This window comes from Panicum hallii, chromosome 2 (assembly GCF_002211085.1).
Source record: "Panicum hallii strain FIL2 chromosome 2, PHallii_v3.1, whole genome shotgun sequence".
Classification (NCBI taxonomy): Eukaryota; Viridiplantae; Streptophyta; class Magnoliopsida; order Poales; family Poaceae; genus Panicum; species Panicum hallii.
This window is the reverse complement of record NC_038043.1, coordinates 56,915,770-56,930,776: the sequence shown is the minus strand read 5'-3', so window position 1 is coordinate 56,930,776 and position 15,007 is coordinate 56,915,770. Positions and strand designations below refer to the sequence as shown.

Here is a 15,007-nt window from a genome sequence, read left to right as displayed (position 1 = left end):
ATATGCGTGACTTGATCCTGGCGCATATATGATTGCTCGATTTATGTTCTTTATCAATCGGGTGTGACAGCGTGCGGCTCCTGCACCCTTCAGCTCCGGCCGTACCAGCAGCGATTCTTGTGCTCCGACGGATCCACCCCACCAACGGCCCTAATCCAGGCGCCCTGGGCTTGTGCTCCTGATCCATCCTCCACTCTGCCTCCTGACGGCGACCATGGATCTGCACGATGGCTTGGAGGTAAGTCGTAAGTCTTCTAGGGTTAGTTTAGGTGTCCATGATGGCGACGATGAGGAGGCGGCGAGCGGCGTCAATGCCAGCATTCCGACCTTGTCCCCGTCACGGTGTGTCTGCTTGAGCGCCACTGCACGTGGCATATGTGGGGATGGAGATTAGGTCTATGCACATGTGCGTATGGGCGCCCCCCCCCCCCAACCAATTTGTGTCATATTTGCTCAATTTTTGTGTGATTTTGGTTTGTGTGTTAGTCTGATTCAGTTTGTGGGTTAGTCCCATTTTGTGCAACTCGTGAGATGCTATTCTTAGGTTAGTATCGGCTACCGATGTGCTAACTTGTTTGTAGTGTTGTTGGGCGATGAGCTTTTGTCACACTCATTCCTGTACAAGGATATCGAGAACGGCGTGCTCTGGGAGATCGATGGCAAGGTATAATTGCTCGATTGATTCATCCTGCACTTTGTGGGAAGAGCAAATTTGACATGCATAATTCATTTCTTGAGCTATGTGATATGTTAGTATGAAACCCTGAATTATTCGATGCTGAAGTGGTTGAATGGACAACAAAATGGACATGTGTATTGGTTGTTGTGCTGTGTGCTGTGCTCCTTTTGGACTCTCATAGGGAGAGCTAATCCATCAAACAGAATGGATCTTCTATTCATTCTGTCTGCAGCTCATTCAGACCTAGTTGTTAGTAGCTTGTTTGAATTAGCCTATAGCCTTTGGTTTTGTATTCAAATCTGGACAGCTTATTGCAGCATCGTAGTTGCTTACTGTGGCACACAATGTTGGCATTTTTCTTATTTGTATGACAGTCCAATGGTCTTCTTGACTAGGGATGTGTGTGTGTGTGTGTGTGAGAGAGAGAGAGAGAGAGAGAGAGAGAGAGAGATTACGTCTCTGCTTGCTTTGGCATAGCGGTCAACAAAACATGCTTTGTTCTGTCACACAAGTCTAATCTATCTTAAGCTCCATTTTTCTACAACTGTATCATCAATTATTTCTCTGTTGCTTCAATATTTTTGTCCTGCATGTGGAGTACCATTTTGGAACAATGCATTATAGCATGCAAGCTTCCTGGTATATGCATGTTTTTATTTCAAACTGGAACATCAAAGTTATTTTCCCAAAAGCAGCAGGTGTGTATGAACCTTGACTAGTTAAAAATTTCATTAAATATACATAGTGAAGATCAGTTACATGAAAACCCACTACATTTTCTGCGTGCATTATAAGCATTAATTTCTTAGAATAAACTGTAACATTCAGTCTTTTTGTGAGGGCTTCATACCCGTTGAAATTCATTCCTTTTTGTAGTCTAGATGTAGTTATTTTTCTCACATAATTAAAATAATATTGTATCTTTCTTATGGTTATTGTTAAGTGTAGTTTTCCAAATCTTCAGTTATGTAACTAAGATAATTTATAAAGTTTTGGAGGAATTTTTATACATTTCAGCAACAACATTTCCATTATCGGCTGCAATGCATTTCTTTTTCACCTCGATAATTTTATCAAGTAGGACAAATGTATAACACCGTAGTGTTAGGTCGTTTGCATCCATCATATAATCCATGAATTGGATAAGTAGCTTTTGATTTCAGTTTTTAGAATGTGCTATTTTCATTGGATAGGTGATTCTAGCTAGATATCCTTCACATTATATGCAACTACTGCGCTCGATTAGTTTCCGTGATGTGCTCCTACTTGGGTTTTATGGATCATATCATAGGCAAGCTGCTTGTTGTTGCCATGGTGCCGTGGAGCTTGCTTTAGTTGCCACTACCCCAATCTGGAGGCCACTGTTATTTGATTTGAATTAATAGGTATATCATATACTGTAGTTTTATAATGTGTCAATGTAACTTTTTTCTTGATTAAACAAAATCTAAATCTTTTAGTTTTGAGGAAGATTCTTGTCCTTGTTATATCTGTAGGGGAATTGGGTATAGTAACGTGGAGTGTCGTTAATGTTAGTTTGTGGAGCCATATTTGCCCATTATTTGAATTATGCTATGGCTTGGTTGCTATGTAATTAATTGGTTATCCAGGGGATAGGCATTGGTACAGTACTACAGAGTGTCAGCCATGAAGAAAAAAGATGTCCTGCTGTGGGAAATCACGGGTTTCTCTACCAACTGTTTTATGTTTTCAGTCTTGTATCTGCAGCTGCTTTCTTCTTCTTGTATGCTTGATCCAGATTTATTTAAATAGAATTCATGAGTTATGTGAAAGGATTTAATTTGTGTTGTCAAATTTTTATTTCACGTCTTTATCCATTTTCTCAGGTGGGGTAGCTTGATTGGGTTTGATTTTCAGGACTAAATGGAGCCAGGTGGCCAAGAGTGCAGAAGGTCTATACTAGTTAAGATCCTTTCTCTTTCAGGTTAGGAGATTCATTTTTAGTAGTAGGCTAATCGTTGAATCTATAACATATATAGGTAGCAAACAACTATTCATGCCATGGAAAACTTGCATGATCATTGTACTTAATTTACAGCAAGAATTTGTTCAGTTATTTCTGTATTTCTTGTTATTTATCCTACCAAGAAATTTATATATATATATATATATTATTTTTTACATGCAGCTGTAATTTTTTCCAAATAAAAGTTTGAGATTGATGGGCCAAAAGGAATTGAATATCTCTTGTTCTAGAATTACACCATCAGCTATATTTGTGTACATATACATTTCAAAATAATTTACAGTTACTCCGCTTCTGTGAATCTCAATTGTAGTATTTTTTTTATTATTCTACATGCCATCTGAATTTTTTATCGTATTAGATGCCAAAACTTATCTCTTGTTTTTGTGTTTTCTTGTTGACTATTCTAGTTTGCAAGATTTGTGTTGGTATTTTTCTCTCAATGCTATGAAACTAATTACTTGCTCATTGTTTACCTCATTTTCCTTGTCTCTCTTGAAGCGCAGTGACTATGTTGGATATTTTTTTAATCATTTATACTTGGATTTTCTTTTTTGTAGCTGTAACTTTCTGTTGTGTAGAAACGCGTCGGTGTAAAAGTCGGAGCACGGATCGGCGAGGGTGTAGGAGCACGGGTCGGAGCACGCGTCGGTGTAGGAGTCAAAGCACGGGTCGGCGAGGGTGCCGGAGCAGGAGTCGGAGCACGTGTTGGTGCAGGAGTTGGAGCACGGGTCGGCGAGGGTGCAGGAGCACGGGCCAGAGCACGTGTCGGTGCAGGAGTCGGAGAACGGGTCGGCGAGGGTGCAGGAGCACGGGTCGGTGTAGGCGTCGGAGTACGGGTCGGCGAAGGCGTAGGAGCACGTGTCGGTGTAGAAGTCGGAGCACCAATCGGCGAGGGCGTAGGAGCTGGAGTCAGAGCACGGGTCGGTGCTGGTGTTGGAGCAGGGATCCGCGATGGCATTGGAGCTGGGGTTGGAGTAAGGGTCGGTGCACGAGTTGGAGCATGGGTCGGTGTGGGTGTAGAAGCTGGGGTCGGCGTTCGGATCGGTGTAGTTCGGATCGGTGTAGGTGTTGGAGCTGGTGTTGGTGGCCGTGTCGATGGAGCCGGAGCACGTGGTGGTGACCGTCCCTGGGCTCGCACAGAAGCCGCAAGCATGAGTGTCACGGCGAGGAACAGGAGCGCAGGGGAAGCAGCCATGAGCTTGAATGCCATGGCAAAGCTAGCTGCGGATGTTGTCAGCCCCCCTTGAAGCGTATCGGTCAGCATACCATCAGGTATTTGTAGCAGGCCAGTGGTAGGCACCACGCCTAGCTATACGTGCGAAGGCCAAGTTTTTGCATGCCCACGGGCGATTGCGAGATTATTCTGAGATGGTATTAATTACGAACAGTTGCCTCTTGCGGACTTCCTTGCATTGGAGACTACTGATCTTGCAGGTTGCAGCACGTACCAGTACGTAATTAACAAGAATAATAGCGCGCCTAACTTACGTGCTCATAGGTAATTGCTCATTACGTGCTCATTACGCGCCTAACTTACGTGCTCATAGTACAAAATTCAAGTCTGATTGTACCGTTGCGTTGGCCTCAACAAAAATTTTAAAACAAGATCTCACTTCAATATATTTCAATCTCTTTACAGTAAGAAACATTTTTGTTAAAATTTGAAAGCATATTATAATAACTCATAAGCAATTCAGAATAAATGTACAAGTAAATTAAATGAACATGATTCAAAACAACACCGTTTCTTCGCCGAAACAGGGCAAATCGAGCTGCAAAAGTAGCATTTTACTTCGTAGACAGAACATCCCAATAAAGTAGTTCTTCTCATCTCATCGTTGTTTAATTGCTCTTGATAAAAGTTAAGCTGCAGTTACCTTCATCAGCGAAAGATACTAGCAAAGCTACTGGACATCTCAAATGTGATGAACAAAAGCACATGAGCTAAATTTATTTTAGTGGATAAACTAATGAACTGCTCAATTGACCGGCCAAAGCAAGCAAGCAATGATTAAATAATGGAACTAGCAGTAGCATCACTATAGCGTGAAAATGAGAATCCATGTACTTGACATCTGAAACCTTGCTGGAGTGCTAATCTGCTTACCTACCCAAGCTGATGATGACAGGCATTTTTGCTGTTGCGGCGACAAAACAACTCCTGACCCTGCTGCTACTCAATCAAATGAGAGAAATTGAGCTGATGTTATTCCTGTCGCCCTGGAGCAGAGAGGTGAAAACTGCGGTAATTATAGACAATCCAATCAAGCAGCACAGTGCAAGAATAAATAACTAAACTACCCAAAACCACCCAATAATGTTGGTTTTCAGTTCATTAGGCAATCAAGGAAGAAAAAGAAAAAAGGATAACTAGAATTTGAAAGTGCATAACACCGCTCAAATTCGCCCCTTGCTTCCCCCTGCAAATCTGAATAAAAATAGCACATCCAGGCTTCATTTAGTACATCGGGCATCATCAAGTAAAAAATTTGCATTGATATTTTTGTTGTTACATATGGGGAAAATACTTATTGGGAACCATATTTTTGCCCATCTATAATAATATTATTGCCTAATTCCTACCTATAAATTGCCTAAATAAACTCCATGTTATTGGCTAATGTCCTTATCCTTTAATCTGAACATATAAAAAAGAACAAAACTAAAAGATACAGTTGGGTTCTAGGGGGGCATTTAAAACCCATATTATTACACACAACTATTATCTTACAACAAAAGTGTTGCCTCGCAGAAAATACTAGGACACATAACTTGCTACCTTCAACATATTTTGTAGATAGTATAGTCACACGTACCACAGTAGATGATGACATAGTGCCTTTCCCCCAAGCAAATCTGAATAAAAATAGCACATCCAGGCTTCATTCAGTACATCAGGCATCATCAAGTAAAAAATTTGTACTCCTAGTGTTGATATTTTTGTTGTTACAACCGCGATGAGATCATCTGGCTTGCGCTTCCGGGGTGGACCCGGATAGTCCCGCTGGCTCTTGTCGTTGCGGTTGTCACGAGAAGGCCTCAGATTACCATCTTGGTGCCTCGGGAACCGCTCCCGCATCTTCTCCTCCTGCTCAGACCAGTCGTGCATCATGTCACGCAACCCTGCAACAGTTTTCGGCCTGTTCCGCCCGAAGTCTCTGTAAATGTCTGGATCGGTGATGCCGTTGTAGAAGCAGTCGATGATGTCCTCCTCCGAGATATTTGTGATGGTGGCGCGGACATCGAAGAAACGGCGTGTGTAGGATCGTAGGAGCTTGTTACGTTCCTGTTTACACTGAGCAAGATCGTGACGAGTACCTGCACAAGCAATCGCCCCCTGGAAGTTGTCGATGAAGACCTTCTTGAGCCGCTCCCAGGAGTCGATCGAGTTGTTGCTGAGGCTCTCCAACCACGTGAACGGCGCGGGGTCCAAAGCCATCGGGAAGTAGACGACCTTGGTGATGTTAGAGCCCCTGCTACTTCAATGGCGGTGGAGTAACAACGTAGCCATTGCCGAGGAGCTTGCTTACCATCATATTTGGTGTTGCCGATCGGCTTGAAGCCTTCAGGGTACTTGTAGCTGCTGAATCGTACGGAGAAAGCTGGGAAACGGTCGCTGCAACCAGTACCTTCCGTCTCGACTTCTTCGCACACTTTGCGCCTGGAATCGATCACGGACCGCGCATCACGGCCTTCATTGATATGCCGGCATAGGTCTTCTAGAGGAGGCCGATGATTGGTGTGTCGCGGGTTACCTCTTGGTTGTGGCTGTTGCCTCCCGCCAGGAGCCTGACTCCCGTGAGCGTTGTTGTTGTTGCTACGTTGAGGTCGAGGATAGCCACCTGCCGTTCGGCTGTGAGCTTGGCTTCGGCTCTCGCCCACGCGCTCCTCCCTGAGGGTAGACGCTGGGTTTTGCTGATCAAACTGAATCCAGGCCCTCTGCGCATAACGAAGTGCTTGACGCACGTTCGGATCGATGCTGCGCTCGAGTATGGCCATAACCCTGGCGATGTTGGCCACCGGAGTCCTGAAACCCCGCTCGCTTATGGCAGAGAATTCGGCGTCAAGCTCGCGATGCATGGATCGCATGTGCTCATTGACCCTCCTTCGGCGAGCTGCGCGAGCCCTGTTCCTGGTCCTCCGTGCCTCACGATCAGCGTCATTTTCATCGCAGGCGTTAGCTGTGGCTTCGTCTTCGGAGACCGCATCAAATTAGTCGATGGGCAAGTCGCCATCATCCTTGCCTTCTTCCACCATCAGCACCTGGCGTGAGATGAGCTCCTCAGAGCTCACGTCGACTAGTTCAGTCGACTCCTCCACCACGGTGGCTAACGGCCTGCCCTCCTGAAAAGGCAAAGGCTTGAGGTGGGCCACAAGTCGGTCCTCAGCCTCGAGTAGATCAGAAGGTTTCATGCCCTTCCAATGCACGAAACGCCCCTCCGGGGTGGAGGAGATCATCGGATCGCTGGCATCAAAACAACCCGAAGCCCCCGACGTGCGGTGGCTTCGGACCCATCAAGTTGGAGCAGAGAGTCCAAGTCCTTCTCTAATGCGGAGAGGGACTCGGAGATGTCGGCCTCCTGGAGTTCAGTGGCCATATTGCGTAGACCGAGTCATGATCAGCTACGCGAATCCTCAGATTGGAACGAGTCCAACCCAAGAAAAGTTGATGCAGCGCCGGATGAAGTCACGCCGGATGCAGACTCCACCTCGATCCTTACAGCGGATGCATGGATTGACAAGTCGTCGAGATCATCAACGAACTTGTCAAGGTCGCTGCGAGGATCCGCTGCGGGAGTTTTTAGCTTCATGTCGACGAGGAATCGACGAAAACTGCCCGCACCATCTGCGATACAGACCCACGAGCCAAAAACAAATGTTGTACCCTGAGAAGGTACTGACCTGGTGAACTGGAAAGATGCCATCGAGTTCACCGGTGGATCTTCGATGCGCTCCCCTACCTGGCGCGCCAGCTGTCGGTGTTTTACCGGCTGCCCACCGAAGGGTATACCGAAGGTGGTAAGTTTAGGTGAGGAGACGCCGAGATCAGGAACTTGAAGGTGCAAGGAACACAAAATTTAGACAGGTTCGGGCCGCGAGGTGCGTAATACCCTACGTCCTGTGTGGTGGTTTATATTCCCTTGGGTGTAGAATGATCTTGATGATCTGCCTTGAATGGGTTCCTGCCCCCTTATATATCCGGGAGGTCAGAGTTACAAGAATCCTAGTCCAATACTAGATAAGGAATCGTAACCGAATACAACTCGAGTAGATTCCTTCTGTACCGACTAGTTTTATCTCCTATTCATACGAGATAAATAAGAGATAAATGAGACAAATAAGAGATAAGACAGGCTTTATCTCATAAGCCTATTTAAACTACGTCATGCACACAGCCCCGTGGCCCCGGATCTGGCAAATGCTTATTGGGAACCGTATTGTTACCCATCTATAATAATATTATTGCCTAATTCCTACCTGTAAATTGCCTAAATAAAATCCATGTTATTGGCTATTGTTAATCTGAACACAGAAAAAAGACAACAAAACTAAAAGATACAGTAGGGTTCTGGGGGTATTTAAAATCCATGTTATTACACATAACTATTATCTTACAACAAAAGTGTTGCCTCCCAGAAAATACTAGGATACATAACTTGCTACCTTCAACATATTTTACAGATAGTATAGTGATACGTACCACAGTAGATGATGGCATAGTGTCTTGTTGACGCTTCTGTCATCTAGCCATTGCATAAACTACAACTAAATAAGAAAGAGAATGAAAGGCATTAGCTTAAAGGTTAAAAATACGGTTAAAAATATAATTTCTGGATATGATAGTGCCAAGGCTTGTGAATCAGCAATGAGCACCAGCAGTGCTAGGGAAAGAACTAATAAGCAAAAAGCAAAGCTGAAACAATACTTCCTTTAGAATCATACATGTACAGGATGGTAAAAGAACCTACTGTCTTTCCAGTACTAGGATGCATGCAAATAAAGAACTTAAGAGCTTTGACGGGTCATATATGAAAACCAAAGCCTAGGAAAAGAATATATAAAAAGCATTTGGTGCATGTAAATCTATTACTAGGATCTGTACTAGATTGGATACTCGATCAGTTAGTGAACAAAGTAACTTTAATTGATATCATAAGCAGTTTAGGTAATGCTAAGTATACATTTTAATGATATCAGTTAAGCATTTTAATGAGAAAGAGAAAGAGCGGCAGCGGGAATGGAGGAAGGGGAAAAAGAAAATGGCACAGCCTTGTTACAGTTAAAAGATCAGATGGTTAAAGTCACTTAGATAATAGTTAAAATCACGTGAAACTTTCCTAAAGAATTCGTTTCATCATCTCGTCTAATTTGATCTCCGAATGGATAATGTCCACCCAATTTAGCTCACAGATCAAATTATCAGTCCGCACTTTGGAACTCCTTTTGAGAGCAATTAGCAATGTCGTCCTAACTCTTAACTATAATCACCGCCTGAGTGGCTAAATCTGACCGGGAAACATGTCAAAATACCTCGATTAGTGCGCACAAAGCAGGGTGGTAGTAGTACTGGTGATCCAGAACAACTGATGGAGAAATGCATCTAACTATCATGACCCATGCACGACCACAAAGCATAGGAGAGCTTACCAGCCGAAGCGCCACCACTTCCTGCAGGTTCCACCGAGCTGCTGTGCGGCGCTCCACTACTCGCCAGCAACGCGCGAGGAGGAGGTCGGCATGGGTGCGGAGCAGCCCCGCTGGGATATCGCGAGCTCCGCCGGATTCACCATCAGGCGGCAGCGCGACTCGGGTGGATCTCGCGCCGCCCCCAGAGCGGATGAAAACGGAGATGGAAGGTAGGGGGGAATGAAAAAATGACGCAACAATCGAATCAGGCGTGCTCTGTTTGGTACTGCAGTCGTTGGATGCTGGACGGACGGTGGATGCAGCAGCCCGTTCCAATCGACAAGAATACAAATCATTACTATAATATAAACATAAAGTCATTACTATAACATAAACATATACATGTGCTTTGTAAGAAAAACAAATTTCCTCCCCTGGTTCAACTTCTGTAAGAGGCCATTTGTACTTGTTGCCAGCTAGCTAGGTTCGATTTCCGACATCACTGTAGTTTCTTTTTCTGGAAGTACAGCACGTGCGCTGATGTGGTAATTTTCCCTTTCCGGCTTCTCTCAAGACTTCCCCACCCTCTTCTGCGCGCGTACTCCGTTTCCTTTCCGGGCACCGTCAATTTCTCTCTTTCGCACGTAATTTCATACACAAGGCTTCTCTATCAAAATTTATACACACAAATTTGCACTCCAGAAATTTAGACGCAAAAGTTTATAAATAAACTTGTATAACGAATGTTGCACACAAATTTTTTCACATAACTAGTAAACAAAAAGCATGCACATACTTCACGAATCATGAAAAACAAATTATGCAGATAAAAGTTATGAACACATAAATATACATCTAAAAGTTGTGAATACGGCTGTGAACCGTTTTGTTTTTACATAATTCATGAACAACAATTGTGCACATAATCTGGATCCGATACAGATTAAAAGAAAGGGTGAAAAAATTGTGAATGCAAAATATGAGCCAAAAATTTATGTAGAGAAATCGACGACCAAAATTTTGGAATAGAATTATAACACAAAAACTTATTTATTAACCTCTCGCCGGAGCTCCACCATTCCGCTCGAGCTAGTGGCGGCGGCGTCTGGGGAAGATGAAAGGGAATAGCGCTCCCGCTCTCGCCGGCGGAGCCATGTCGCCGCCCACACGATGGCGAGCCAGGCCGCCATCTCTACCAGGAAGTTGTGCACCATTGGGTGCAGGGCTTTAATTAGGATGGGGCCCACCACATGGGTGCGCTAGGATGGAAGCATCATGTTTAATTTCCCGGGCTTGTACAGCACCGTGTCAGATCGAGCGTCAAGTTCAGAACTAGCGGCCGATTGTCAGATTGGATTTGCGGTTCAAACTTCAATACATGGAAAAATTAAAGTAGTTTATTTTGAATGACGATGCAAGTTAAGTGTGATGGGGAAGCATCTGCTCATTTTAATTAGTTGGTGTTTGTGCCTACAATCATTTTTAGGAGCATTTGTTAATTAGTAAAAACTAGCCTACCAACCCGTGCGTAACTAGAACTAATATAAAAATAAATCTTATAGCTAATAGTTATATTTATCTATCTCACGCCATCTCTTTCATACTAAATATTCTAACACATACTCTAAAATACATGCTTATCATTATCTAGTTGCAATAGATTTTATTTTGCATCACACCTCCACATATATTTGATATATATTTAATTGAACTATTTATTTGTTTATGAATTGGTATTCTTATTTCTTTCATCATACATGAATAAATGTTAATACATATCGTCGCTGGGTAGTATTTTTATATAAACAATAACATAAATAATATATTATAATAGTAATTTAGAATTTTATATTGGTGCACTTTAATATTTTTAATAATTATATACTTTAGATTCAGATTTTGGAATTACTTTAACTTTTAATAATGATATAATTATATAATTTACATGCAAATTTAAGGGGTTATTTGTATTATTTTTATAATAGCATAGGTGGATAATTTACACGAGATTAGAGGTTACTTTAGATTTTGTTTATAATAGTAGAGGTGGGTAATTTAGATACATGTTTAGAGAGTTACTTTAGTCTATTTTTATAATAGCAGAAGTGGATAATTTATTAGAAAAGATAACACATGCAATGACTATTGTGATTTGAGTTGTTGGATTGATGGCCGTATATTTTTTTAAGAATTTCTAGAATTTCTCTATTTTTAAATGTCCATCAAGAAAGGTCATGCGCGAAAAGAAAGAATCAAGGAAAGAACTGACTTTGATACGAAAGAAAGACTGAATCTGACTATCCCAATTCAAAAGGATGGAAATTGCTGGTTGGGTTAGTCCAACCAAGTAAGAAATGAGATTCTTTGAGCATTGCTTGGACCGACATCTTCGAAGAAATGAAAAGATATCCTACATCAGCAGTATCCACGTATGCTCCTATAAAATCCAATGCACCGCCGCCCCTACTTTGACCTGAGAAAGAACTATCTCAGGCGGAGCTGTATTCGGTATATCATATGCCTATTCCCGGTAGCTAGATTACGTACAATAATTACTACTCTCCTGGCTTTACGTGAAGTCGTCAAAATGAGCCTCCAATTAGCAATAGTAAAATAATACATGCAATAATAATTAGGTAATAACCTTATTTCGGCTGGTCGTGCGTTTGCACTATTATACGATAGCCTAAATTTTCCATCCACCCCACATGTACTGTTTATCCTAGTGGGCACGTGCAAACAACTTTCAAAACTTAAAAAGTTGTAGTTCTTAAACCATCAATCAAATTCAAATTCTAATTGCACAACTTTATTTAAAATTAGAAAAGTTGTAATTCAAATTCAAAACAAGATCCCACTTGCACATATTTCGACAATATTTTTCAAATACATATAAATTACTTTATGCATAATGGAAAAATATCAAAATAAATTAGTTAAAATGCTCAACTGATCTGCTAAAGTTGTCTATTATTAATCATGCAATAAACATTCACTTACCTAACAAAGTTATTTATCCCCATCCACTAACCACACCAAACAATCTATCTTCGTAACATGAATGCCAATATCTACTTAACTAAACTCAGACGTATGAAGCAACATTCTGTAAAGCCATAAGCAATTCTTGCAAACATTATAAGCAAATTAGAATACACTAAAAAGTATTTCTCTCACAAAATATATCACTAAAACATAGTGGTGTGAGATCTTGTTTTGAAACTTTTATTAAAACAAACACAATTGTGTAATCGGATTTTAATTTTGATGCTCAATTTTGAACGGTCTTTTTTATTTTGAAATTGTGTGCATGTGCACGGCTACACATCTATTCTTTTCCCCTTATATACGCATGCATCCGCTTACGTTATTCTCTTTTTCTTTCAAGTGCCACTCATGTTCATGGGTGCAGTCGGCCGGCCATACCGACGGGCTAATTTACAGCCGGCCGAAAATTAGCCACGTCCTTTATAATTAATTTGATGGCAGCCATGCATACATGTGGCCGCCTGCGGCACATCTGAAAAAAAATTCCAGTACTAGCACACGGCACGTATATAGAAATCACAGAGGTCTAGGTTACGAGAGCTGTACGTCGTCCGTACGTACGTGAAGATCGATCGATCGCCCTTGAAGGCGCGTGTTTCTACGCAAAATCGCTATGCACGCACGCAGCACGACGTTGCTTTGGTAAGTCCGTTGGAATTGATCGAGAAAACCTCCAATGCATGCAAGCGTGTGCTAGCTCTGGCAACTCACAGATCTACTACTATATACTCCACAGTCCACACGCGACGCTCTGCTCGTTTAATTTATGAAAAATGTACAGTGGAGGAGACGCCTAGGCTGGCCGAGGCAAGAAAAAGCAAGACCACACCACAAGCACGCACTTGCGCCAACATGTACGTCTATTTGAGCCTAGGCGGCATGTGGATCATCAATGACAAGTACTAGTGTCATGGAGCGAGCGAGAGAGGGTGTTTAATTTGGCGCCTAAATAAAGCTGATCTGATAGTAGAGTGCGTGCGTGGTTTCGGAAGAGGCACGCACATGGAACACTGTACAGCGTTAGACTTACGGTGTGTTCGTTTCCTACCCTCTAAATTTTAGACCCATCACATCAAAGAGAATCTTGTCATTTAGAAGTATTAAATAAAGTCTAATTATAAAATTTTTTGCACAGATGGATGCTAATTCACGGGACAAATTTAATGAGCCTAATTAATCCATAATTTGCTACAGTGATGCTACAGTAATCATCCGCTAATCATGCACTAATATACCTCATTAGATTCGTCTCGCGAATTAGACCTGGGGTTCTGCAATTAGTTTTGTAATTAGACTTTATTTAATACTTCTAAATGACAAGATTCTCTTTGATGTGACCCCTCTAAACTTTAGATCCCAGGAAACGAACACACCCTTAGCTTGCAGCAGCCGTGTACTAGTGCATTTTGCCCTCGACTACGTCGTTCTCGATGGGTACAACTAGCTAGCTAATCAACGATCGATGTACGCACGCCGATCTGCTATGTTCACTCCGGAAAATGAAATACCTCCATTACGGTGCCACTTGAGCATCCTCTGATTTATTAGTGCTAAGAGTATCTCCAGGAGTCTTTCTAAATTTCACTCTCTAAATTATCATTTGAAGAGCCTTCTGCATAAAAATTGCCTTTTATATGTTTTCACTCTCCAACAGCATTTCTATATCTTGTGTACACTCTAAAAAAGTTATTTTCATTATCTATCTTCGGAGAATGGCTACATCACTTAGAGAAGTATTTGTAGGTAGTTTTTCATCAAAATGTCTATTTCTAACAATAAGAAAAGATATAGAGAGTCTCTTGGAGTTGCTCTGTCACCTAGAAGTTAAAGCTGCTCAATCAGACGATCGAGTTCTAACCGCAAAAGGAAAATAAATGGTCTGACATACATAAACTGCCAAGTGCGTGCAGTGCATCCGATCTCGTCTTGCCACACTACACCACGGTTCCTTGGTCGAGGCTGAAGATCGAAATCCTACCTTTTCTTTTTTCACAATGCATGGATCGGAGCCCAATTAAAAGTCAATCCAATATTCCAATTAATTAATGCATGGCTCATCATTGAGAAAATGACCCGAGTAATCGTACGTTAGCTAGGCTTAAATGTGTTGGAGTCCGCTAGCTACTTTAATTTTTCTAGCCTCTCGAATTCTCCATATTAATCATGCAATTAACTCTGCAAAGCCTCACAGACACCGTTGAGATTGTGTAGACTAGCAGTAGAGTCTCAGAACATATATAGTGATGGTGATGCATGCTAATTATGTTGTGTTGAAGGATATATAAATGACGACGATGATAAACGAATAACCATAAAAAATGGAGACTTCAACCTCATCATTACTGAATTCACACAGCCAGAAAAATGACCTTTCATCGCTCGTACAAAATTAGTACCAGACACTTTTTACCCGGTACTAAAGGTGGTATAAAATCATTTTAATACCGGCTCTAAATTTAAAAATTTCCGGAGCTATTTTAGTACCGTGCCAAAACACCAATCGGTACTAAATATTGTCTTTTAGTACCGGTGGTGTTCTGGCCCGGTACTAAAATGGCAGTCATTTAGTACCTGTCAATAACACCATGTAGTACTGAAGGGTGACATTTAGTATTGATCAGTATTTTGGCCCAGTATTAAATAGTTCTCCACGGGTTATTTCA

General features: G+C 42.0%; 1 protein-coding gene across 1 annotated transcript; it reads right to left on the bottom strand.

Moving 5' to 3' along the window:
• Positions 1–3,196: 3,196 nt before the first annotated feature.
• On the bottom strand, positions 3,197–5,748 carry LOC112881363 (circumsporozoite protein-like). Its single transcript, XM_025946021.1, has 2 exons — positions 5,718–5,748; positions 3,197–3,795 (listed from the first exon to the last, which is right to left on the bottom strand). The coding sequence occupies exons 1-2, from the start codon at positions 5,746–5,748 to the stop codon at positions 3,197–3,199; spliced, it is 630 nt and encodes a 209-aa protein (XP_025801806.1).
• Positions 5,749–15,007: the final 9,259 nt, after the last annotated feature.

Excerpts from the sequence above, each read along its gene's own strand:
- LOC112881363 (XM_025946021.1), bottom strand. The coding sequence starts at position 5,748 with ATGCGGGAGCGGTTCCCGAGGCACCAAGATG. Across the intron at positions 3,796-5,717 it reads GTTCCCGAGGCACCAAGATG|GGACGGTCACCACCACGTGC; the intron begins GTAATCTGAGGC and ends GTGCGAGCCCAG.